Here is a 26,079-nt window from a genome sequence, read left to right as displayed (position 1 = left end):
TTAATAATAGCTTCTACTTCACAGATTACTTAAGGATATAAATAATTTATGTGAAAGATGTAAAATAGTCCCTAGCACACAGTAAATGCTCAATAAAGTTTACTTATTATTATGCATAGGTGATTGATATTAATACATAAAATTCTTTATAATAATACTTGATTACTAGGATGCATCTTGAGTTCATCACTAAAACATAATATCAGGGCAATGCTATAATTTAAAAGGAACTGAGAAAATACAGCTTTATTGTTTAAAAACCAAACACAAAGCCACTTCATCAGGAATGTTTAAATTCTACTGGTAGAAATGTATTCCTTTACCTTTTTCTCCTGATGGCAAAAATCCCTAAGAGAGGTAATATGTCAAAATAGTTTTAGATACCCATATTTCATTGTGAGAGTTAATAAGAAATATTCCTGTGAATATAGTTTCATATATTGTTACAGAGATGGCACAAAGGGAGTTAATTCTGAGGTAGAAAAGGGAAGAAAAAGCACTAAAGTCAAATTTGTCTGGCCCTGATAATGAAAAGTACATGTGTATCACCCCATGATATGTGTAAATCTCCATCCTCCTTAAAAGTGGCCAAAACATGATTTGTAAGAAAGAAGGATTCTTAAAGGGCCAGGCACAGTGGCTCACACTTGTAATCCCAGCACTTTGGGAGGCCAAGGTGGAAGGATCGTTTGAGCTCAAGAGACCAGCCTGGCAACATAGCAAGACCCTGTCTCTAAAAAATGTAAAAAAAAAAAAAAAAAGATTCTTCAAGTCCATTCCTCCATATTGGTAACTATAAGGTGAAAATTCAGTTCACGTTTCTACTTTGATCAGTAATTCTCAAAACATTGGTTTTTTCCTTTGTCAAGAAAATGCTCTGGAAAGTGCTGCCATCTATGAAAATCCAATTCTGAGAACTGAATGATAGTCAAGAAGAACATTAAAAGTTAATACAGAAAGTAAAATGTCGATTTTGACTCAAAGCACAAACACTGTAGTATCTGGTTATCAGCAGTAAGCATTTGCCTGTTCAGTAAGCATACATTAAGATGAGCCACTATGAAAAAAAGGGAGACAATATTGTCATATGAGAATTGATCTGAGTTTCAAATTTGCTTTCATCAGAGTTTCAAAGGGTATAGTATTTTCTTAACATTAAGTCACATAAGGTTATTTACTTTTCAATTTCTTTCAAATCCTTCTAATTGTCTCAAAGGATAAAGCTCTGTTTCATAAAGAGGAACTTTTAGACAAATGCCTCCTGATTGGCTACCAGTGGTTACTAATGGTTACTCTATCTTTAAGACTCTTTTTAATTCTTTTTTTTTTTTGAGACAGTGTCTCACTTGGTAACCCAGGCTGGAGTGCAGTGGCACAAACACGACTCACTGCAGCCTCAACCTCCCGAGTTCAAGCAATCCTCATACCTCAGAACCCAAGTAGCTGGGACTACAGGCACACACCACCACGTCCAGCTAATTTTTCTATTTTTTATAGAGACCGGGTTTCACCATCTTGCCCAGGCTGGTCTCAAACTCCTGAGCTCAAGTGATCCTCCCACCTTGGCTTCTTAAAATGCTGGGATTACAGGTGTGAGCCACTGTGCCTGGTCAAGTCTTGGATATTTTATAACAAATATAACAAATTTGGATTCAAAAAACACCTATCAAAAAGATCATTAAAAAATTACACAAAGTAAGGAAGTCTAATTCAGGCCCTTCTCTCTCAGTTTGGAATTTTTGGTAATCTGAATTGGAACTCAGCTGAATTTAAATAAGCACAATCATTAAATGATTCACCAAAAATTAATAGCTAAATTCAAGATGAGGGAATATATGATTAAAGTACTTAATATTTTCAATCACCTTGAAAGTGTCAATGAGTATATACTTATTAATGAAATTCTCAATCCCTACAGACAATAAATTGTTCATCAAGTCCAAAGATCACAAATTGGTATCTTGAAGTCAAAATTGGTCCACATGTGTTTTGTTTGCTATCTTTTACATTTGAGTAGGTTTTTAACATTAAAAAATTATGAAACTTAAGGACAACAAAAGCAAAAGAGAATTCCAGCCTCTCTTGAAAGCTCAGATCTGGCAATATTGAACCCAGAGTCTAACATGACAATAAAAGGAGCTAATTTTGAGCTACTCACTATAGACAAGGTCTCCACAGTCTACTTGCTCATAGTCCTAATCTGGCTTGCTTGCCTCATTTATTACATGTAAGGTTCCTGGTTTAATTCACACAAGAAGTACTGAAAAGCGACAAAACCGTATTTGTTTAAAAAGAGTCCACAACTTAGACTTCTTGCTAATTTTACTTCCCTATTGGTTTATATTTGTAAGACTTCAGAGTTACATTTTTACAAGATCAATGGAACTAACAGTAGGAAGTACAAGATAGGCATGGGTAAAATAAGTTTCTTCTAGAATCAAATTGTGAAATGCTGTTCAGATTCCACCATGCCAAAAATAGAAAAACAAAACACACTAACATGTAGCAACTTTTGACATTAAATTAAATCATCGTGTTTACTTTTATAGATCTATTACAGAAGTGAACAATTAGAACTTCTTGAATAGCTTTCAATGGGTGTGCCACCTTACATGAATTGACATACCTAATTATTTTTAAAATTTCAGCCCATTTCTATTTTATTACCATTTTAAGAAATTTTTAATAACTAAATTTAAGTCACATCACAGAGATGCTGAAGCATTATAGTTTGTCGGTCCCAAAGACTATTAGTAGAAAATATTGTCAATTATCAATTCTAAACTATATATATATCTGGCCTAAGATTGTCATGGCTCAAATATTAAGGATACTGAACAATGCCTACTACCTCAGTTATTTAAAATTCCAGTCTGTACTGATGAAGTCAGGGTATAACAGGTCTGTCAGTCTTTAAAATTTTTCCTACTAAAATGTAAAGATTCCTAAGAAATGAAGTCCTTAAGGTACAATTAATAAACATCTTACTGAAGATTATTTAGAGCTGGCTGTAAAAACTGTAAAACTGTCTGAGTGGTAAAAGATAATATAAACAAAAAGTTCAACTTAATCACATTTTTTTCTAAGATCAGAATTTGACAAACACATTAACCATCTATATGATCATAAAAAGTCATCATTAGAATGTATTTATTTATTTAATATGAATGAATAAATGAATGAGACAGGGTCTGGAGTTCAGAGTACTGATCACAACTCACTGCAGCCTCCATACCCCTTGGGCCCAAGTAATCCTCCCACCTCCATCCCAGATGCAGTTCCTCCCACCTCCACCTCCCAAGTAGCTGGGACCACAGGAGTGCAACACCATGCCCAGCTAATGTTTTTATTTTTTATTTTTTGGTAGAGATGGGATCCCCCTAAATTGGACAGCCTGGCCTCAAACTCCTAGGCTCAAGTGATCCTCCCACCTCAGTCTCCCCAGACTACTAGGATTACAGGCCTGAGTCACCAAGCCTGGCTGCAATTTTTATGTTTCCTCATTTGTCAAAATTTGCACATACTCAAATCTTGGAAGATTAATATCATAATCTTATAAGAAAATTTCTAAAAAGGATTTATCCACTTGCTTTTAACATAGTTTAATTATAAAATTTCCTTGAATCAGAAGTTTTTTTCATGGGACAAATGAAAAAGTCAAAAGATAAAATATCTATTTTAATAATTTCCTATACATTTCTACTATTAAAATGATTATGGGGAGTTCAGACATTGAAGTCATTAAGAGAAATGATAAAACTCTATAACAGAATTGTAGTCTTATTAAAGAAAGATTCAGTTGGGCACAGTGGCTCACACCTATAATCCCAACACTTGGGAGGCCAAGGAGGCAGGATCACTTGAGGTCAGGAGTTGGAGACCTTCCTGGGCAACACAGTGAGACCTCGTAGTCTACAAAATAAAATTTTTAAAAATCAACCTGTGGTCACAGCTACTCAGGAGGTTGAAGTGGGAGGATCACTTGAGCCCAGGGGGTCAAGGCTGTAGCGTGCCAAGATTGTGCCACTGCACACCAGCCTGGGTGACAAAGCAATAGCCTATCTCTTTTTTTTTTTAAATGTCTTTTTTTTTTTTTTTGAGACATAGTTTTGCTCTTCGCTGTTGTTGCCCAGGCTGGAGTGCAATGGTGCGATCTCGGCTCACTACAGTCTCCATCTCTCAGGTACAAGCGATTCTCCTGTCTCAGCCTCCCAAGTAGCTGGGACTACAGGCATGCACCACTACGCCCAGCTAATTTTTTGGTATTTAGTAGAGACGGGTTTCACCATGTTAGGCTGGTCACAAACTCCTGACCTCAGGTGATCCACCCGCCTCAGTCTCCCAAAGTGTTGGGATTACATAAATGCCGTATTTTAAAACAAATGATAGCTACTGCAAGACATGCGAGATATGTGAAGCTACAAAAAATACCAATTGCATATACTACATTTACTAATTGATACTTTTCACGGAGGAAAAGATCACAACAAACTCAATAATAGTCTGAGGCTTCATAAATGTTCTTACATTAAAAATGTGCAGGGTGCAAGTCAGAGTCAAGGAATAAAGATAAACTGAAAACCAGAAAATGCAGAGAAGTTTTTTATTTTTTATTTATTTATTTATTTATTTTTGAGATAGAGTCTCGCTCTGTTGCCCAGGCTGGAGTGCAGTAGCGCGATCTTGGCTCACTGCAACCTCTGCCTCCCTGGTTCAAGCGATTCTCCTGCCTCAGCCTCCCAAGTAGCTGGGACTACAGGTGTGTGGCATCACGCCCAGCTAATTTTTGTATTTTCAGTACAGACGGGTTTCACCATGTTGGCCAGGCTGGTCTCAAACTCCTGACCTCAGGCAATCCACCTGCCTCGGCCTCCCAAAGTGCTGGGATTACAGGCATGAGCCACAGCGCCCGGCCAGAGAAGAATTTTAAATAGGCTTCCAGCCAATGAGATTATGAGACAAAATCTTTAAGAGGTAAAGAACATTAGTCATTTTTACACATTCGTATAACTATACTCCCAAGGGAAAAAGAAAAAGGCACCAGCAGCGTTGAGGGGAAGCATCTATGGCAATATTTTTAGATACTGTTCATATTTTACTTATAATTAGCCCAAAGTGGCAACCTATTAAAAAAAAATTATCTGTTCTGAGAACATAAGACCAATGAGAATCTGAATCGCTGTTCCTTCAGTCGGCAAATTTCAGCAACCTACAATCATCAGATTTATAATAAACCTCAACATTTACAAAGATGTTAATCTATAATTAAAGTACAGGTTTCTTAGGCTGCTTATTCAACTACAGAAACAACAAACAAGAACTTATACTGCTTTTCCATAATAATGCATTCATAAACTTTAAAAAACCATTTTGATTATATTAGCCCTATTTCAACTTTTAAAATCTGAAATATCCTTTACTTGGTGAAATAATATTCTCTAGAAAATAAGGAAAGGAAAATAAAGAACTAAAACCCTAGATGTTCAAAAAGAAATATTTATCCTAACGCAGTTTAAAGAGCAGCATGGAATCAAGTATCTCCCTTATGTTTTGGGAAAGTAATTATTTAAAAGTTAGATCACCCTTTTTTGCCTCTTTTCACTTATTCTTTCTATCAACATAGCCTCCTGAATTATTGTCATTTAAATATTCCTTTCTTCACATAAAGAATCAGGACCTGAAAATAATTAGACTGTTTGAATTCTCGGTGTCTCCCTGTATTAGCTTTATTAGCCACTCTTAACAAGTGGTCTCAAGTTTCACTACATGGAATTCCTGCAAGCTCAGAGGGATGAAATGTATACCAGACAGAAAACCATAAACTGTACAGACTTTGTATAAACACTTACTTAACCACAATTATTTCTATGCTACTCCCAAACCTTGTTTAAATTAATTTTTCAACAATGGGTACAAAATGGAATGAGAATTTCTATCTAATAATCCCATATTTTTATATTACTTATAAAGCACTATAACCCACACAATTATTTGTAGACTTACAGTAAGATTTCCAAACAGGAGGTCTGTATTCATCTGTATCTGAAAGAAAAAACATCAAATTAACATTACTGAATATTTAAATTTTAAATGAGACATTTTAATCATTAACTCATTTAACATATATTTGTTGAAATCTATTTGTTCTAGGTATTGTGCTAGGCACTAAGGGGCATTCAAGGGTTTTTTTTTTTAGTCTTGGTCCTTACTTAGTTGGAGTAATTTTACAAAGATGTTTAAATAAAGTTACTGTATTTATTCAATTGCTTATTACATAAAAACATCGAGGTTAACTTTTACTGCTGGTACTCATTTCTTACTATCACTGAAGTAATAGTCAATAAAGGCTTTGTTTCTTTGGGCTTAATGATTATTTCACTGAAAGATCCCTAAAATTATTGAATTTTTTCTTTTTCAGTCAAATTCACCAGATTAATCATTTTAATCACCCCAAAAGTTAAGTATTTCTATTATTTTCCATTACATTTAGGGGATTCCAATGTACATGGTTTTACTAACATGAAGAGAGAAGGAATAGCAAGGTTCAGATCTCAGTCCTCACGCATCCTGGACAATCAAAATCAGGAAATGAGGAACACTTCAATGGAAGAGAGTGTATCTAGGGAACCACAACGAACATGAGGTGAACATCTGCACTTCAAGTCTATTTCCCCTCATGTTGCCTGAGTGCAGATGTAGGAGACAGTATAAATAGGAAGTGGAAAGAGATGGAAATACAAACACATGAGGGACGTGGAGTAATCAGAGAAAGGAGAAGCGGCCAGTGTAGCTTCTGGCTACACTGTGTGGCTTCTCATCAGTAAAGCATAGCTGGGGACTAATTTTTGCCAGCCAAGAGCTCTGCCTGCAAGACTATACAGCCAAGACTGCAGAAACATTTTTTGGTATAGAAAGGTATGGCCAGCCACATCACCTGGCTCTGCTGGAAACCAACATGAACCCATTAGGCAATCTGATCCTAAAATTTTGATCTCCAAGGAAGCAAAAAAATCCCTGGAAAGTTTATTGAGAAGACTAAACAAGTAACTCAGGTAAAAAGGTCATAGACATAAGACATTCAGCCTCCAATCTGCAACCTTTAAACTGCAATATCACATTTCATTTATAATATGTTATCATAAACCACACAAACACTCTGAGAAAAAGGGTTATAGCAAGACTACTAATAGTGGACATAAGAACATAACATGGAAATTTTAAATCATGTGGAAATTGCTTGGCACCCCATAGGAGTGTTCAAATATGTCTGCTTCAAGATAAAGAAATAATGGGCATCCAAATTGGTTCGCTGTTTGCTGATGACATGACTGCACACCCAGAAAACCCTAAACACTCATCCAAAAAGCTCCTAGAACTGGTAAATGAATTCAGCAAAGTGTCCAAAGTTAATGTACACAAATCAGTAGCTCTGCTATACACCAACTGTGGCCAAGCTGAGAATCAAGTCAAGAACTCAATCTCTTATACAAAAGCTGCAAAATACAAACAAAAAACAAAAACAAAAACCAAAAAAACTTAGGAATACACATAACCAAGGAGGTGAAAAACCTCTGCAAGGAAAACTGCAAAACACTACTGAAAGAAATCATAGATGAAACAAATGGAAACACATCCCATGCTCATAGATGGGTAGCATCAATATTGTGGAAATGACCATACTACCAAAAGTAATCTGCAAATTCAATGCAACTCCCATCAAAATACCACCATCATTCTTCACAGAACTAGAAAACACAATCCTAAAATTCATATGGAACCAAAAGAGAGCCTGCACAGCCACAGAAAGACTACGCAAAAAGAACAAATCTGGAGGCATTACATTATCCAGCTTCAAACTATACTATAAGGCCATAGTTACCAAAACAGCATAGTACTGGTATCAGAATAAGGATATGGACCAGTGAAACAGAATAGAGAATCCAGAAATAAAGCCAAATACTTACAGCCAACTGACCTTCAACAAAGCAAACAAAAACATTAAGTGGAGAAAGGATACCTTATTCAACAAATGGTGCTGGGATAACTAGCAAGCCACATGTAGAAGAACAAAAGTGGATCCTCATTTTTCACCCTATACAAAAATCAACTCGAGTTGGATCAAAGACTTAAATCTAAGACCTGAAATCATAACAATTCTGGAAGATAAGATTGGAAAACTCCTTCTAGATACTGGCTTAGGCAAAGACTTCATGACCAAGAACCCAAAAGCAAATGGAACAAAAGCAAAGATAAATAGATGGAACTTAATTAAATAAATCCCAGAACTTTGGGAGGCCAAGATGGGCGGGTCACCTGAGGTGAGGAGCTCGAGACCAGCCTTGGCCAACATGATGAAACCCCATCTCTACTAAAAATACAAACATTAGCTGGGCGTGGTGGCAGGTACCTGTACCCCAGCTACTCAGGAGGCTGAGGCGGGGAGAACTGCTTGAACCCAGTGGGCAGAGGCTGCAGTGAGCTGAGATCACACCACTGCTCTCTAGCCTGGGCGACACAGCAAGACTCCATCTCAAAAAAAAAAAAAAAAGAATGAATAACAGATTACATGAATAAATGAATAATGAATGAAATAATGCAGCAAATAAAGTCATTTCTCATTATTCACAGTAATTATATGCTATGATGTTACCTCAAACACTGAATTTAGCAGCAAATACTGAACCACTACTCCTGGGGGCAACACAGGGTTAGGTTCCTGTGTGCCTCTGGTCACAACATTTTCATCAACCATTAAATACATAACCTTATGTTATATGTGTATCTCTTTAAAGACACCGTATTTAGTATATACCGTTGATTCATTAACACTGAACTCACAGCAACAACACTGTAACTCATGCCTGTATGAAGCTTATCTAACACATGCATACTCTCCAAAAGATGTATCACAGCCTTCTTGCTCTTAGGAACACCGTCTAGACAGCACTTCAGCATGAGGCTTGGGGACCATTTTAAATGGCAAAATCACTAACAACAACAATAAAACCCCACAAAAAGGTAAAAAACTGTGGCCCTGAAAAGACCATGAAAAGAGGACTTGTTTACAGCGTGAGAGCTGAAACAAGGCGGAGCACTGCCTTGCTTGGCCACAGCCGGGAACAGGCAGGTCATATGACTCAAATTTTTTACTTCTCTGTGATTATTTGCAAGTGACCACAAAAACGCCACAATGATTTATTTTAGGGTTACAAATAAATGTTAGAAAGGGGGCAAATTTGCAAGTATGGAATCCATGAATAATAAATAAATAATAAGCAATTATTTAGGAAAACAGCTTGCTCAGGTGAACTTACCCAGTGACGATAAAAGTTAGAATGAAACACAACCTTAATGCAGTGATAGATACATACATCTTTCCTCTGCTAGAGGGTGTGTGTGTGTGTGTGTGTGTGTGTGTGTGTGTTGGGGGTTAATTATATTGAAGTTTGTCTTAATAAGTAAACCATAATTAACTCAATTGTATTTTTAATACTAGAAAAAATTTGCCTGTAAGCATTCAAGTCGTGTTATTATTTCCTTGATATTTTGCTGTTACTATAATTCAATCCTAAGGAGTATGATGTATAGTGAGTTTCCAGTTTATAACAGGACACCCATATTCTATGTGTGTCTCCACTTCCTTGTGGGGCTCCAAACCATAAGAGGTGGTGGCCAGGTACCTCTTGATCCACTGTGAGGGGCTAGGAAGGGAGGGAGCCCTCAATGAGACTGGGACCCTATGTAGTAAATAATTTAATCTTGTCTCAGAAGAGGTCTAGACCTTGCCTTCAAAGATCATTTTTGTTTGCCTGGGGCCAGCCAGAGAGTAACTTGGGGCTTTGAGTCACTGGTATCAGTTAAGGAACCACATGGACAGTCAATCAACCATGCTTATGCAATAAAGCCCCAATGAAAGCTCTGAACACCGAGGCCGGGAGAGGTTCTCTGGTTGGAAATATCCCACATGGATCATCACCCATAAATGCAAGAAGAAGCCAGGGATGACATAACTGTAATCCCAGCTACTCTGGAGGCTGAGGCAGGAGGACTGCTTGAGCCCAGGAGTTTAAGATCAGCCTGGGCACCAAGGAAGGAAGGAAAGGGAAGGAAGGGAGGAAGTAAGGAAGGAAGGAAGGGAGGAAGTAAGGAAGGAAGGACGGGAGGAGAGAAGGAAGGGAGGGAAGGGAGGGTGGGCGTGTGTCCTGACTCCAAGGAGAGAGGACAATGGAAGCTGTGCGTTTTGCATTTCTCCTGGACCCTGTCCTGTGCGTGTCTTCCCCTGGCTGATTTTAATATGTATCCTTTCCTGGCAATAACCATGACTGTAAGTAATGTTTAGTGAGTTCTGTTGAGTCCTTCTAGTGAATTTTAGTCTGTGAAGGTGATTGGGGAACTCCCCCACTCAATTTGCAGTTGGTGTCAAAAGTTAGGAAGTCTTGGAGATTTTGTAGTTGTCCCTAACGCCTCACAGACCCTGTGCAAAGCTGCACCTATGAGCCATGAGGGCCTCCCGGAGATCACTCTGACTTTGGAGAAGGTGAGAGAGAAAGGCTAATTCTCAAAGTCCTTACTCTGAGAACTGTGTACTTGGTGCTAGGTGGCGCTTTCTTAGGGAACATCAACCTTTACTTGCTCTGTGACTTTAGAAAATTTACTACCTCTCTGCATCTTAATCAATCTATTTATTTATAAAATGGAATAACAATATCACCTAAAATGGAAATAGTAACAACATAGGTTTGTTGTTGAGAATTAAATTAGGTATCATCTATAAAGCACCTTGTACTTAGAAGACCTTCAGTAAATAAGTACCCTCTCTTGCCTTCACCAAAAGTGATTCTGAAAACACAATATTACCATATTAGCCTCAAGCCGCTGTTAACGATTTCAGCCATGTATTCCCTTCCTACTATTTTGGTCTTCCATGTACACCTGCTCTGTTATAAAAGACATTATTCAAGATGCTACAGATCACAATCATGGCCAAACAAATTTAGCATTTGGCAAAAAAACAAGAAATATTAGGGGAAAAGTTTGAATTTCTTTTAATATTCTTTTAATATTAAAACAATTCTAATTAATGACATTTAAGAGCACTGTTTAGGTTTTAAATATATTTTCCTAGCAATCTATTTTTTGCTGGTAGAAGTGTAAACTGGCATAACTCCTCTGGACAGCAATTAGCTATATATACCATAAGCTTAACTGTGTAACAGGTATCTATTAAGGCAGAGATTAGATGAGATGTTCTTTGAAGGAGAACATTTAAAAATTATTTTGGCCTTTCTTATGTTTATGGGTAGAGACCTTAGATCACTGGTGTGGATCCTTTTGCTGAGAGAAAAGCGGCTTGAATGTTCCTTTAGTTGACCAGTGGGTAGATGCCACTGTCCTTAGGACTCAGGGGAGGAGGGGACACTGGGATGGGAAAGTTGAATGGCTTAGGAAAAAGTGCCTGAATCTCTTGATATGCAGAATTAGTTGCTAAAGGCAGGAAGACCAACTTTCCAGGACCCTAAATCTTCCTGGAAAGGAAAAAACATTACCCCAATCTTTAATTCCTGAGATTCAAAATTAAAGAGTTCTGTCACAGAAGACACTCATAGCTCAAGCCAAGTCCCACTGGCAAGAAGAGGCACAGACATTCCTGAAACAAAATGGCCTTGAAGAAGGAATAACTGAAACTGGTAATCTAAGGTCACACAAAAAGCTTCTGCGTTTATCAGGGAGGACAGATTCTGGCACAACCTAAGGTGGATGCTGGAAGTGTCTCTGACCTCAGCCTCCCTGGTACACTAAATCCTTGAGTAAAAGAAAATGAACTTTTAAAAAACTGCAACCTTGATCTTCAACTGGGGTGACTGCTGTGACCTGGGCCATGGTCTGACCAGAAACGGGATCCTAGTCGCAGTTCAAGCAACTATTGCCAAACAGTGCAGGGCTGGTCTTAAATGCTGACAAAAAATGATGATGGGAAGGAAGAGCAATAGTGTAGTCAGTTCTCTTTCTGGCATTTGGAGGCAGATGGGATGACTTTGCGACTGGGAAAGCCTCCTGGGACTCAAACTTGGAGGTGGAGACTATCTAAAGGGGAACATACTAAATTTCCTGCTGATTAATAGAAAAAAATATGAGAGTATATTTGGCCCCTGAATTTATGTAACAGGTCATGCCAGTTCCTTCTGCATACCTTTAGACCCAGCAGTTCTATTTTTAGAAATTCATTGTAAACAATTAAGGATGTTAGAAAAATATTAATACAGAAGAATATCACAATATTACTTTTAAAGACTAAAATACTATACTCAACCTAAATGTCCAACAACTGAAAACCAGCTTAATCCATTATGATTAAGTATGATTAAGTATTCCAGTTTGAAGATACCTGGACTACATGAAAAGGACTTTACCTTTTAATCTCTTAGAAAGTGTGTTCTCTGTTATCTTAAATATTTTAAATCTTATAAACCAGTGGCTGTCGATCTTTTGGGTCTCAGAAATCTGGATTCTAAAGAGCTTTTAATATTTATTGATATTAGCCACACTGGAAATTAAAACACAGCTGGGGCCAGGCACAGTGGCTCATGCCTGTAATCCCAGCACTTTGGGAGTCCAAGGTGGGTGGATCACAAGGTCAGGAGTTCGAGACCAACCTGGCCAATATGGTGAAACCCCGTCTCTACTAAAAATACAAAAATCAGCTAGGCGTGGTGGTGCACACCTGTAGTGCCAGCTACTCGGGAGGCTGAGGTAGGAGAATCGCTTGAACCCAGGAGGCAGAGGTTGCAGTGAGCTGAGATCGTGCCACTGTACTCTGGCCTGGGCGACAGAGTGCGACTCTGTCTCAAAAAAATAAAAATAAAAATAAAAACACAGCTGGGCACAGTGGCTCATGCCTGTAATGTCAGCACTTTGGGAGGCTGAGGCAGGAGGATCACTTGAGTACAGGAGTTCGAGACTAGCCTGGGCAACAAGTGAGACCTTGTCTCTACAAAAAAAGACAAAAAGAAAAAAAAAATTAGGTGGCGCATGACCGTAGTCCCAGCTACACAGGAAACTGGGGTGGAAGGATCACTTGAGCCCAGGAAGTGGAGGCTGCAGTGAGCTGTGTTTGTGCCACTGCACACTAGTCTGGGTGACACTAACGGAGGGAGGGAAGGAAGGAAGGGAGGAAAGGAAGGGAGGGAGGGAGGGAGGCAGGGAGGGAAGGAAGGGAACGAACACAGGGAAGGGAGGGAAGGAAGAAGGAAGGGAGGGAGGGAGGAAGGCAGGCAGGCAGAAACTTGAATTGTATTTTTTTGTTAATTCATTTAAAAATAATTAGCCGGCAGGGTGCGGTGGCTCACACCTGTAATCCCAGCACTTTGGGAGGCCGAGGCGGGCGGATTACCTGAGATCGGGAGGTCAAGACCAGCCTGACCAACATGGAGAAACCCCATCTCTACTAAAAATACAAAATTAGCTGGGCATGGTTGCAGGCGCCTGTAATCCCAGCTACTCGGGAGGCTGAGGCAGGAGAATCACTTGAACCCGGGAGGCGGAGGTTGCAGTCAGCCGAGATCACGCCATTGCACTCTAGCCTGGGCAAAAGAGTGAAACTTCGTCTCCAAAGTAAATAAATAAATAAAAATTAAAATAAAATTAAAAAAATAAAAATAAGCCTATTACATCTTAACATTTTTATGAAAAATAACTATATTTTTCAGAACAAAAAAATGGTTTTACATTCTGCAAATCTCTTTAATGTCCAGCCTAATACAAGACAGCTGGATTCCCATATCTACATCTGTTGTTATACCACATGCCATGTAGCTTCTAGAAGATTCCATTAGATACTTGCAAGAGAATTAGAGTGATGAAAATAATGTCTCAGTATTATTACAAAAATAGTCTTGACTTTATAAAATCTCCCTCAGGAGTCCCTGGACCATGCTTTGAGAATGAGTATTTTAAACCGTAATTTCCTTGGCACATCTAGGATATGGGATAGAGTGGGGGGTAACAAACATTTCATCTAGGGCCAGGCGCGGTGGCTCACGCCTGTTATCACAGCACTTTGTTAGGCCGAGGCAGACAGATCACGAGGTCAAGAGTTCGAGACCAGCCTGACCAACATGGTGAAACCCCGTCTCTACTAAAAATACGAAAATTAGCTGGGCGGGGTGGCACGCGCCTGTAATCCCAGCTACTCAGGAGGCTGAGGCAGGAGACTCGCTTGAACCTGGGAGGCGGAGATTGCAGTGAGCCGAGATCACGCCACTGCATTCCAGCCTGGGCAACAGACTGAGACTCCGTCTCAAAAACAAACAAACAAACAAAGAAAAAATATTTCATCTAATAGAAGAAATACAAAAATTAGGAAGAGAAAAGAGAGAAAATCGTGTGTTCTTTTGGCAGAGAACAGCAGCTTGTTCAAAGTTATCCAGGGCTAATACTCCGAAAATGTTTGTGATTGCCTTCAGCTAAAGGTCTCAAGAGCTCACAACACCTCTTTTTGATTCTGTCAGAAAATCCACCCAGACCCAGCATACGAACGTGTCAAACTCCATCAGTAGAATATGACTGAGAATAAGAAGCAGATAACCTATGACTTAAGAATAGCTGCTTAAAATATCTTTATCATGGTATGGCTGGGCACGGTGGCTCATGCCTGCAATCCCAGCACTTTGGGAGGCCCAGGGGGGCAGATTACCTGAGGTCAGGAGTTTCAGACCAGCCTAGCCAACAGGGTGAAACCCTGTCTCTACTAAAAATATAAAAATTAGCCGAGCATGGTGGCACGCCCCTGTAATCCCAGCTACTCAGGAGGCTGAGGCAGGAGAATTGCTTGAACCAGGGAGGCAGAGGTTGCAGTGGGCCAAGATCGTGCCACTGCACTCCAGCCTGGGCAACAGAGCGAGACTCTGTCTCAAAAAATAATAATAATTATTATATACATATATCCTTATCATGATATGTATGACTATTTAAGTATATACCCATAAAATCTATTAAAAGGTTTTCTCCATTGCCATGAAGCATTAGTAATACTTTTCATACCTAATATAAAAGATAATTTTATAAAAATATCAGTTATGCTGGCATACAGAAATGTTAAAATAATCAGAAAGTTTCACTCATTCAGTAATTACACATGAAACACCTTCTATGGGTGAGGGTGTCAGTTACGAGGCGGGTCCAGATATAGTTGTGCCTTCAATGGCAGTAACAAAAATATGATGGATATTATTCACAAACAAGGTAATAAAGTAAGAGTAATGGAAGTTTTACAAACATTGTCTTGTCTAAATGCCTGGCAAGAATAGGTCTATAGTAAGTATTTGCTGAACTGATGAATGAATGGAAGGAAAGAAGGAATCACTTTTGGCCAGAGAGTCAAGAAACACATACCAGAAGAGGTATTATCTGACAAGACCCTTAAAGGATAGATGGTTTTTAAAATAAAGGGGCTGCGAATAACAGGCAGAAGGACACTAAACAGAGGAGAACACGGTGAATAAGAGGGCAGAAACAAGAAAGTTCAGTACATGTTTGAGGAACTGCAAACAATGCAGAGTGGCTGAAATAAAGATATACTGAGGAAAGTTTGTGACTCAGGCCCTGGAGGGAACCTGGGCTGAGTTGTCAGGAGGCATCCATAAATAAAGCACTATGAGTTTTTCTCTGGTTTGTATGTTCTTCCAATTAAATACTCAGCTATCTGAGGACAGAAGAATGCTGTAGTCAGGTCCAGCTCACTTCTCAAGAGTCGGAGAAAGCAAGTCAGGCAGCAGGAAAGCCAAAGGCAGAAAACAACAAGCACAACTCATGGAGCAGGCTCACAAGAGCACAAAGTAATGAACTGAAAATTGCAGGTGGCAGCAAGGCCTGGGAACGGGGAGAGAAGCTTCATGTCTAAGCTAGGTTCTGTGTGAGACACTATCCTCGAGACTTGATGTAAAAACATAAACAAATCCATGAAAATGAAAGAAAAAGATGAGATCAAAATAAGCCTGAGTTAATTCATATGTACACTACAACCTTGTCAGTGAATTTTTTCATTTTTTTATAAATGAAAGAAAAGATATTCCTGTGTATATGTATGTGCATGTGTACACAGGGGGGAGAGAGAGGATGAAAGAACTAGAAAGACACACACTAGAAGGCTAACAGTAGTGATCTCTAGATCAGCCTTTCTCCTCCTCTAAAGCAAGCCTGGATAATGTTTCAAGTGACTGTTTTCTTAGTTCTGCCCCAAGTATGGGAGATAACAAACTCTTTCTGGAAGCACAGGAGAGAAGTTACCTTATTACATGTAATGGATGCCCTATGGTCTTGGAGTATTATTCTCTCCTAGAACCAGGAGGAGAAAGGCCTCTCTATTATACAATGAATATATTACATTTGTGCTAACAGAGAACTATTAAAAACAAAAAAGTTTAAGTAAACTATCTGTAAGATGAAGAAAACATGGAAACTGAATCAGACAGAGAAAAGTCCTCTTTAACAAACTCCACAGGAGGCTCTAATTGTTTTAAGTGGGCTCTTGAACTGCATGTACTACCAGAGAAATCCCAGTCTGAGAGGCTTAGAAATCAACTATAGCTTTGTGGCAAACTTATGCATAATAAAGCACCACATTCTTCCAAAGTCTTTGAATTCCCCCTCAGAATCCCTGTGGAGGTCTTCATTTACCTTTTCTGCTGGTTCTAATTGAATTTGCTGAATGTCAAGCATTTGTTATAGGAAATGAAACACAGTTTCTTAATTAAATTTTATTTCATTCTTGGTTAACTGCTAGAATTGCAAGTCAAGAAAACCTTATCTAAACATATTTTTATATATTCTATCATGTTTATGAAAAGTGATTCCAATTTTTCTTGCTTTTTAAAACTCAAAGGTATAGATTTTAAGCAAGATTTAGTGTTAAACTCATTGTTGCCATAATCTTTTGTGCTGCTTTTTCTCTAAATATTAGTATGGTCAGGACATTCACTTTTCTTTAAATAACAAAAATTTCAAGATACTTATCTGAGCCTTTAGGCAATGATTTTAAAAATCCCTAGTTAAATCTATCTTTGATATAATTTATAACATTATAGTTATTTAGGAGATACTCAAAAGTATTCATTTACTGACTGATAGGATTAAATTTACTTATAAATACCTTAATGTCCTGATTTTTTGGATTAATTTATAACATTTTATGACTGAATACATCTTCATGTTCTCTCCAATTAGATCCTATTTACATCCACTATATCTATAGAAGTTGTTAAAAATGACCTCTGAAAACAAAAATTATTTCTTTTTGAGTTAATGGGTGCAGGAAATCAACATGGCACATGGATACATATGTAACAAACCTGCACATTGTGCACATGTACCCTAAAACCCTAAAGTATAATAAAAAAAAATTATTTCTTTTTTTATTATATATTCTTTTTGTATCATTATATAATCTATATCTTATGCATTCTTTGGTTTAGAATAATATTCCTCTGGTAAAGTTTAAACCTGCTTAACATTCTACTTTTAAAATTAAACAGTTCATTCTAGAACAGACTAGAATGTTAAATTTAAGCTGTTTATTGTTTTAGGGTCAAACTAAAGGCTGTTACAACTTTTAAACAATATAATGAATTCTCAAAAAGGACTATATTGCATTTTAAATGAGGTTGAGACAAATGACCTATAAACACTCAAAAATTGTGAGTTAGGTTTTAAAGCATATTAGTTTCAGATTGCCTTTGGTTAGAAAATTAACAATTTTGAATTGTATAAACAGAATGACATTTATTGTCAAGAAAAAAGACCATTTCTTCCCTTCAAATGAAGAGTCGCCTTTCAACCAACTGGTGAGATTTCCTGTACTGCTTTAATCCAAAAATGTACAGCAGTAATAATTAATCTCCACCTGTTGCTGTTCTGTTTCTGTTCAATATTTAGACACACCAAAATAATGACATGCTTAAACTCTTATTTTACTATAAAGTGATTTTTGAAACAAGGGCATAAACAGTAAACACCAAACAAGTACTATAGTTAATATGTGAAAGAGTCACAAAGAAAACATCCAAGCTCTTTAATGAAGTTTCTTGGAAAACAAAAATTCACAGTGAAAATGGCTCCTAATAACATACACGATTCTAAACTAATGAGGAACAAAAATGAGCCTTGCTAGGTTTCTAGGTATCTCACATCCTGACTAAACTTCTTTCCTAGAAGATGCTTCAAAATGTGGAAAGAAGGCATTACAACTAAGATAATTAAAATTCACTCTGCAAAGTCATGGCCAAATCAGGTCAGTTAAATTCACCCTTAGAAGCAACAAAGTCATTTAAAACTGTTCCAAGTTGAAAACTGATGTGTCATGATTCAACTCTGATGGAAATAAACTATTTTTAAAATCAAAGACAATTATTTTTAATTCTTCAGAGAATAGTGACCCAGAACCGTTAATACTCAGGAAGAAAACAAACAAACAAACACTTCTGAAACTGTGCAACTACAGTGCTCACATTAACTTCATCAAAGATCCACAGAAACAAATATTTTGTAAATGCAGTGCTCGATTCTTGACCACGGACCCACAGCCTGGGCAAACAAAGCCTCCTAAATGAAACGTGAAGCAAACTTGGAAACCTCTCCTATTTAAAACTAAAGCTTGGTCTTTAATAAAAGACCTAAGCAGTTTCCTCTAACCAGCTTGGCAGACCTGGCAAACAGATTACACAAAGTCCTTCTGCTTACTCAAATCTTTCACTATACTCTTGAAAACAAAAAGCTATACACAGGAAATGGGTCGTTTAACTCAATCCAAAGGTAAAAGAGTGTCATTCTCCAACCTACTAATTCTTCTAGACAAGTCAAACCTGAGGTGAGAAGAAGAGAACTTCTGATAATGTTTCTCCTAACACGTCGGCATATTTACAGAAAGTCCTCAGACAGGCCTGTTTACCTACAGGATTTCCAAAAGGGAACTTCAAGATGACGTTTAATTCCTGTCAATCCTCTCAATGGCATCTCAGCATTCCCAACTGGTTCCCATTTGGATTTTGTTGGGTACATTTCAAAAAATCACCATTAATAATATAATACATTTCCTGAAACCGTCTGCCCCAGAAAACAGAATATGCAAAACTCGACAACGAAAATAAAGTAGATCCTTCTACTTCTCTGCATCTCATGTCTAAAATTAAAACGCGGCTGGGTGCGGGGACTCACACCTGTAATCCCAGCACTTTGGGAGGCCGAGGCAGGGGATCACTTGAGCTCAGGAGTTCAAGACCAGCCTGGGCAATGTGGCGAAACCCCGTCTCTACAAAAAATACAAAAATTAATCAGGTGTAGTGGCATGCATCTGTAGTCCCAGCTACTGGGGTAGGGGGCAGGAGTGGCATGCAGGGAGGATTGCTCGAGCCAGGAAGGTCGAGACTGCAGTGAGCCAAGATGACATCATCTCTGTTGCCTGGGCAACAGAGTGAGATCCTGTTTCAAAAATTAAATTAAATTAAATTAAATTAAAATGCAATATGTTTATAAGTCTTTATAATTCATCCTTAAAAGAATATACTATATGTTATATATGTTTTACTACAATAAAATAATATGCTTGATGAACATTTTTTCCAATGTTCGTGTTCCAATGTTCATGTTCCAATGTTTCCATTTTTTCCAATTCAACAACTTAGACTTTTAACCATTCATAGCACTTGAAATTCCAGATATTAACAAAATGTAACCATACGAACACTCTTTGGAGAATTTTTACTTTTTACAAGTACAAGTTCTGGAAAATAATCAACTATACTTTAAGTGGAGATTTTCCTTGTCAGTTATCTTTCCAACTATAATTCAGTGGTCTGAAGGTCTGCCTCACCTCCTTCAGCAGACACCCAGTATATAACCTCCTTAACCTTTTCTTAAAAGAAAAATTGCAATTTTCTTAAAAGAAAAATTGCAAATGATGTTTTTCTCCTTGCTATTATTAATTCTTTGGCACAAATTATTCCTAACCCATGCTTTCCCCATACTCCAACATAGTTTTGTAGCACTGACCTACTTGGATTCTTGCCCTTGGAACAGGAATCGATCATATTCCCTGGCCTGGGAGCATTTAAAATAGTGTGTTTATTAGAATGTGCATTATTCTACAATGCGGATTCACAGGATTTTCCAATGACAAGAGTCAATATGTCATTTTGCCAGCAGGCATTAAAATAGCAACCCTTCAGAGTCTTCCTTACATCCATGTTTTCAAGCTTTATCAAAAGGACAGTTGCTCAGAAAGTAAGATAAACTAACGCTTAAATGAAACTATTGGGAAAAGAGAGATGAGCCTCCTATTAGTAATACTCACATCACAGGTAACTGAGATGGGAAAAGACCACAACATTTCTCATCTTATTTTGATCATTTCCAAATGCATTTCTTTTAAACTGGATACCACTGGGAAAACCACTCAGTCACTAAGGAAAAAAAAAAAGTGGATTCTGAGGAACACAGAGAGGTTTGCCTTAGATTATAAACTGTAGAGCCAAATGTGGAATAAGGCAGCTCACAGCTGTAAGGAAGAAAGCAAAGTCAGACATGGAAGTAATACCGTGGCAACCACAAATGAGCAGAGTTGGATAATTCTAAAGCACGTTAACTATCCTAAAGTATAGTAAAATGCTTGGCATCTTTTAATTAACTATGCTTTTATGGCATACACAACAGAATAAGTTGCCAAGGAGCAAAAACTCTTTATAAATGAGAACCTGTGTTTCAAATTGATAGGTACTTGTTTTTCTTCCTGAGAGCAGAACCAGAATATGAAAGATCTGGGGCTGTAATGTTTCTTGCTGACACTTGCATACAACAAGGCCTAAAATGAACATGTAATGGACTGGTTGTCTTGAAGATGTTCCAGCAGTGTAGGGATATGAGCAACTAACAAGTATAATACCAACAAAGGTCCGTATTTTCTCAATTATAAAATCCAAATGCCTTAAAAAGTGAAAGTATTTTTTTTTTTTTTTTTTTTGAGACGGAGTCTCGCTCTGTCACCCAGGCTGGAGTGCAGTGGCGCGATCTCGGCTCACTGCAAGCTCCGCCTCCCGGGTTCACGCCATTCTCCTGCCTCAGCCTCTCCCAGTAGCTGGGACTACAGGCGCCCGCCACCACGCCCGGCTAATTTTTTGTATTTTTAGTAGAGACGGGGTTTCACTGTGGTCTCGATCTCCTGACCTCGTGATCCGCCCGCCTCGGCCTCCCAAAGTGCTGGGATTACAAGCATGAGCCACCGCACCCGGCCAAAAAGTGAAAGTATTTTTATAACGCATTTGGTAGCAAAGCCTGGTCTCACCTGAACGTCAAAGTATTTTAATAACTCTTTATAACTCATTTGGTGCCAAAAATCTCACTTGTTCAATGTAAGAATATTTAGTCTTTATCCCATTGAATGTGACCATTTATTTCATTGCAGAAATACTAATGTGTGATTATAGAGTAATGCCTCAGACACTGTTTCAAATGTTACAAAATATACTATATATATAAGTGAAATGTACTACCTTTCTAAAGTCTGAAAAATCCTGCATTCCAGCACAAATCTGGTCCCAAGGGTTTTGGATAAGGGATTACAGACCTGCTACTGTTATTAATATTTATAGCTGATCATGTTAAAACATAAATCAGAATATGCCACTCTTCTGCTGCGTTCTCTCCAATGACTTCCTGTGTCTCTCAGAATAAAAGCCAGACTCTTTACAACTGCCTACAAAGACTGCTATTTAAAGACCACAACAGTGGCATCATCTGGTAACTTGGAAATGCAGAAGTGCAGAAACCAACTCCCAACTACAAATCAGAATCTGCATTTTCACAAGACCAAGTCATGTGCACGCATAACAATTTTTCAGAAACACTGACCTACAAGACCCTGGGTGACCTGTCCCCACTAAGCCCCCGAGTTCATCTACTTCACTTCCTCTCACTCACTCTTCTCCAGCCTCTTTGTTCCTCTGCCATTTATCAGACATGTAAGACACACTTCCACCTAGCTGTTTCTTCGGTCTAGAATATTCCTGCCCAGGTGTCTCTATAGTTTGCTCCGTCACCTACTTCAGTTCTTGACTTAGTGAAGCCTTCCTTGTCATTTAAAAAGTTCAAAACCCCCTGACACTTCGTACTCTTTTTTTTCTACTTAGTACTTATTGCTATCTAAAATACTATCTATTTTATCAATTTTATATTGTTGTTTGTCTCTCTACACCAGAAGGTAAGCTCGATGAGGGCAGGACTTTTTTTGTCATCTGTTGTTCACACTGCTGTTTTCTTACTGCCTAGAACAGTAATTCTCAGTGTGGCCTGTAAACACTTGTGGGTCACTAAGACTCTTTCAGGAGAGGTCCACAAAACCCAAACTATTTTAATAGTAATCCTAAGAAGGATTTTGCCTTTTCCACTACATTGACATTTGTACTGTTGGTACAAAAACTATGCTGGGTAAAACAAAGCAGTGGCAACTAGGCTGTCACTGTACTTCACCAGTACACACTCATAGTAAAAAGAAAAATTGTTTAACCTAAGAATGCCCTTGATGAAGCAGTTTTAAAGTATTGGTTTTGTTAAATCTTGATCCTTGAGTACACTTCTTTTGGTCATTGTGTTAAAAAAAAAGTGAGAAGTGTGCATAAAGCACCATCTGTTGTTGTATACTAAGTATGATGGTTGTCTTGAAGAAAAGCACATCTGAGGTCACTGGGGTTGTGAGCTGAACTAGCTCCATTTTCATAATAGTCATTTCACTTGAAAGAAGGACTCACAAACTATGACTAATCAGACTTGGGTATTTAATAGGTATTTACTCAAGAATAAGCAAAGTGGGCTTGCAACTCCAACAAAAATAACTAACAGTATTTACTGCCAGTCACAAAAATTCAAGCTTTCAAGTGAAAATAAGAATTCAAGGAAACTTGTATCCACCACCATGAGCTTGACAGTTTGTTAATATTTAAAGATTTTTCCCATGAGATCGATGGTGATATTAAAGAACATGATTCTAAGATACACTGCATGACGAAATGTGTTAACATTCACAAGATTTACATAAATCAATGAACTAATATTTTTGAAATGACAAACATAGGATAATACAGTATCATGTGTGGGCAAAAGATCCAGTCAAACACAAGATAGAACAGTAGATTATAATGTACCAGAGTAAAAATGTCATTGATATGTTTTCAAAGTCTACATTGCAATTGACCTTTAAAAAACTACCACTTGTCAAGTGTTAGTGTAGTATCAAAGAAAGATATCTATAACTATTTGAAAAGATTATTAAAATATGCCCATTTTTCGAACTATATATCTGTATAAGGCCAGATTTTCTTCATATATCCCAAACAAAACAATATATTTCAAAAGATGACTGCAATTAGAGAATCTAGCTCTCTCCTAAGCCAGACATTAAAGAGTTTATAAAAATGTAAAAGAATGACTCTTCTTACTACATTTAAAAATGTAGTCATTTTTCGGCCTGGCGCGGTGGCTCAAGCCTGTAATTCCAGCACTTTGGGAGGCCGAGGTGGGCGGATCACGAGGTCAGGAGATTGAGACCATCCTGGCTAACACGGTGAAACCCCGTCTCTACTAAAAATACAAAAAATAAGCCGAGCGTGGTGGTGGGCGCCTGTAGTCCCAGCTACTCAGGAGGCTGAGGCAGGAGAATGGCTTGAACCCGGGAGGCAGAGCTTGCAGTGAGCCAAGATCACACCACTGCACTCCAGCCTGGGTGACAGAGTGAGACTCCATCTCTTAAAAAAAAAAAAAAAAAAAGTCATTTTACATAAAATGTGTTACTTATGTTAACATGTAATGGGTTTATTTTTTAATTGGTAATTTTTAAAAACTTCTCAATTTTAATTTCAAATTCAGTAAATAGCAACATATATAACCCACATAACAAATGCACCTTAGGATTCTCAATGTTGTAGAATATAAATGGATCCTGAGATTTAAAAGTTTGAAAACCACTGGCCTAAAACAATAACTAGAACACAATAGTAAATTATGTTGCACTGAACACTTACAATGTGCCAGTCTCTTGTTAAATGTTTTTATACTTATTTCATTTATGTCTCAAAACAATGTTATAAGGTATTATTACTATTACCATTTTATGGATGAGAAAACAAGTAATTGAGAGGGATCAAGGCACCTGTTTAAAGTCACAAGGAGCAGAGCCAGTCCTTGAACCAAGACAATGTGCCTCCAGATCTCATACTCCTGACCAAAACTGATGGTATAATAAAGGGATGCTAAGTTACAAACAAGGCAAACAGTGCCATGCCAGGTGACTACAACTAAAAATATCAAGGCAATAAGAAGAAGCCAAAATACAAAGCCAAATGAATTGGGGATTGAAGGGAGATAACCTAAGCAAGCTCATATGAGCAAGAGAAAGGCCAGGACAACTTCTCAGAGGCAGATGCAGATGCTTGAGGAAATAGTTCAAGTGCAGTCCACAAGGGCCCGACAACTATCACTAGGCTAAACAATGAACAATAATAACCCTGAGGTATCTGGCTTCAAGCCCAGCTTCCAGGACAACAAGCTGGTATCCCTTATGGTCAGGTTCATTCATGATGCTATTAAAGTCTTCTCCTTGCTGCTACTGGTTTCCTTGTAGCTCAAGCTTGAGTACAACCTTCAATTAAATGTTTAGGGTGTTCTCTGGTTCCCATGTCCAAACAGAGTTGTCATCTCATTAAAACCATCAAGTCCAAGAAATATCTTCTCTCTGACCCACGGCAGGGTGATATCCTGATGCTTCATCACTCCAATAAGCTTAGTGACAAGACAGGCACTTACTGTCTGCATCTCAAGGAGGAGTCCTGTAAGGTCAAGAACAGTAATCCCTTACCCAATTTAAAATTCCCCTAAGCTAAACATTCCTGCTAGAATATGCAGATAGACTTTCTAAAATCTTGGAATTTACACTTCCTGTAATATTTAGTCTATGAATTACTTTGTTGGGGATGATTAATAAATGAGTGATCTAGGATTGGGAAGAAAAAAAGAAGGTGAAGTGGGTGGCAGAGCAGTAGTCGTAGTTTGAGCTACGCAGCATTCAGACAATGGAAGTTGGAGCAAAGAAAGTAAAGTGTGATCTTGGAACTGTCCTCCTCACTCACTCTATTAGGAGGGAGGGAGGGAGGCCATAAAGTCAGGTTGATTCAGTGCCAAGGCTAAGTGTTATCACGTAAGGAATTATACTACATAACCCTATCAGAGAGAATGTTTAAAAAATTCTGACTCAGCTATGCATAAGGAAGATCAGAAATAGAAAACATAACTCCTTAGTATGCATAATATCTGCATCCACGGAAAAAGTGAATTTATAAACATATTCTCCAAATTTTAAATGAGGGAGATTCTGAAAAGTTCCTAACATAATCACTGATATTCTCTTTTTCTAGTGTTCTATCCTCATTTTATATCAGCAAATATAAAAAGAAAATTAAAGCTTTCATAGCTTTATTAGTGACCCAGGATCACCCTAACACTTTTTTTGCCTTGAATCCTTCAGTTGTTCAACCACAAATTCTTCCACACTGGGTCATCATAGTAAAAGTCTAAGAGTTAGAAAGAGAATGCTGCATAACAATGATTATGCTCACTGGTATCTTCCACAGTTGAATGGGCTACTGTGCAATCTGCATGCCTCCTTCCTACTATAGCTCATGCTTCAACATATGATATGCAGAACTATCTTGACAACATTTTGTCAGATCACGAAACAGAAAACATACATAATGAACACAGTTATTCAGTGTTTTAGATGCCACAGAGCACTGTAAATCTTCCTGATGATATCAGTAGACCAACTCAGGCTGCTGGAAGCCCATTCACAAAACACGTTTTTTTCAGGAAGGGCAGAAACCTAGGCAGGAGGTGACAAAATATACTTCAAGCCTAGGGAAACTAATGACTGAAAGTAAGTTCTGGGATATTTTCTATGCACAAGCAAAACAAGGGAAGACAAAGTGATGAAGAAGCAGCAGCAAAAGCAAGCAAAAGATGAAGGATGCCTGGGCACTTCACTTCCGG

General features: G+C 38.0%; 1 protein-coding gene across 1 annotated transcript in view; it reads right to left on the bottom strand.

Moving 5' to 3' along the window:
- Positions 1-26,079, bottom strand: part of CHN1 (chimerin 1) — a 209,995-nt gene that overhangs the window by 149,133 nt on the left and 34,783 nt on the right. The window contains exon 3 of the mRNA XM_032755326.2: positions 6,004-6,042. Coding sequence (XP_032611217.1) covers positions 6,004-6,042 — 39 coding nt within the window. The remainder of the gene's footprint in view (positions 1-6,003; positions 6,043-26,079) is intronic.

Source organism: Hylobates moloch, unplaced genomic scaffold (genome assembly GCF_009828535.3).
Source record: "Hylobates moloch isolate HMO894 unplaced genomic scaffold, HMol_V3 SCAFFOLD_1, whole genome shotgun sequence".
In the NCBI taxonomy this organism is placed as follows: Eukaryota; Metazoa; Chordata; class Mammalia; order Primates; family Hylobatidae; genus Hylobates; species Hylobates moloch.
This window is presented reverse-complemented; position numbering and strand designations above follow the sequence as displayed.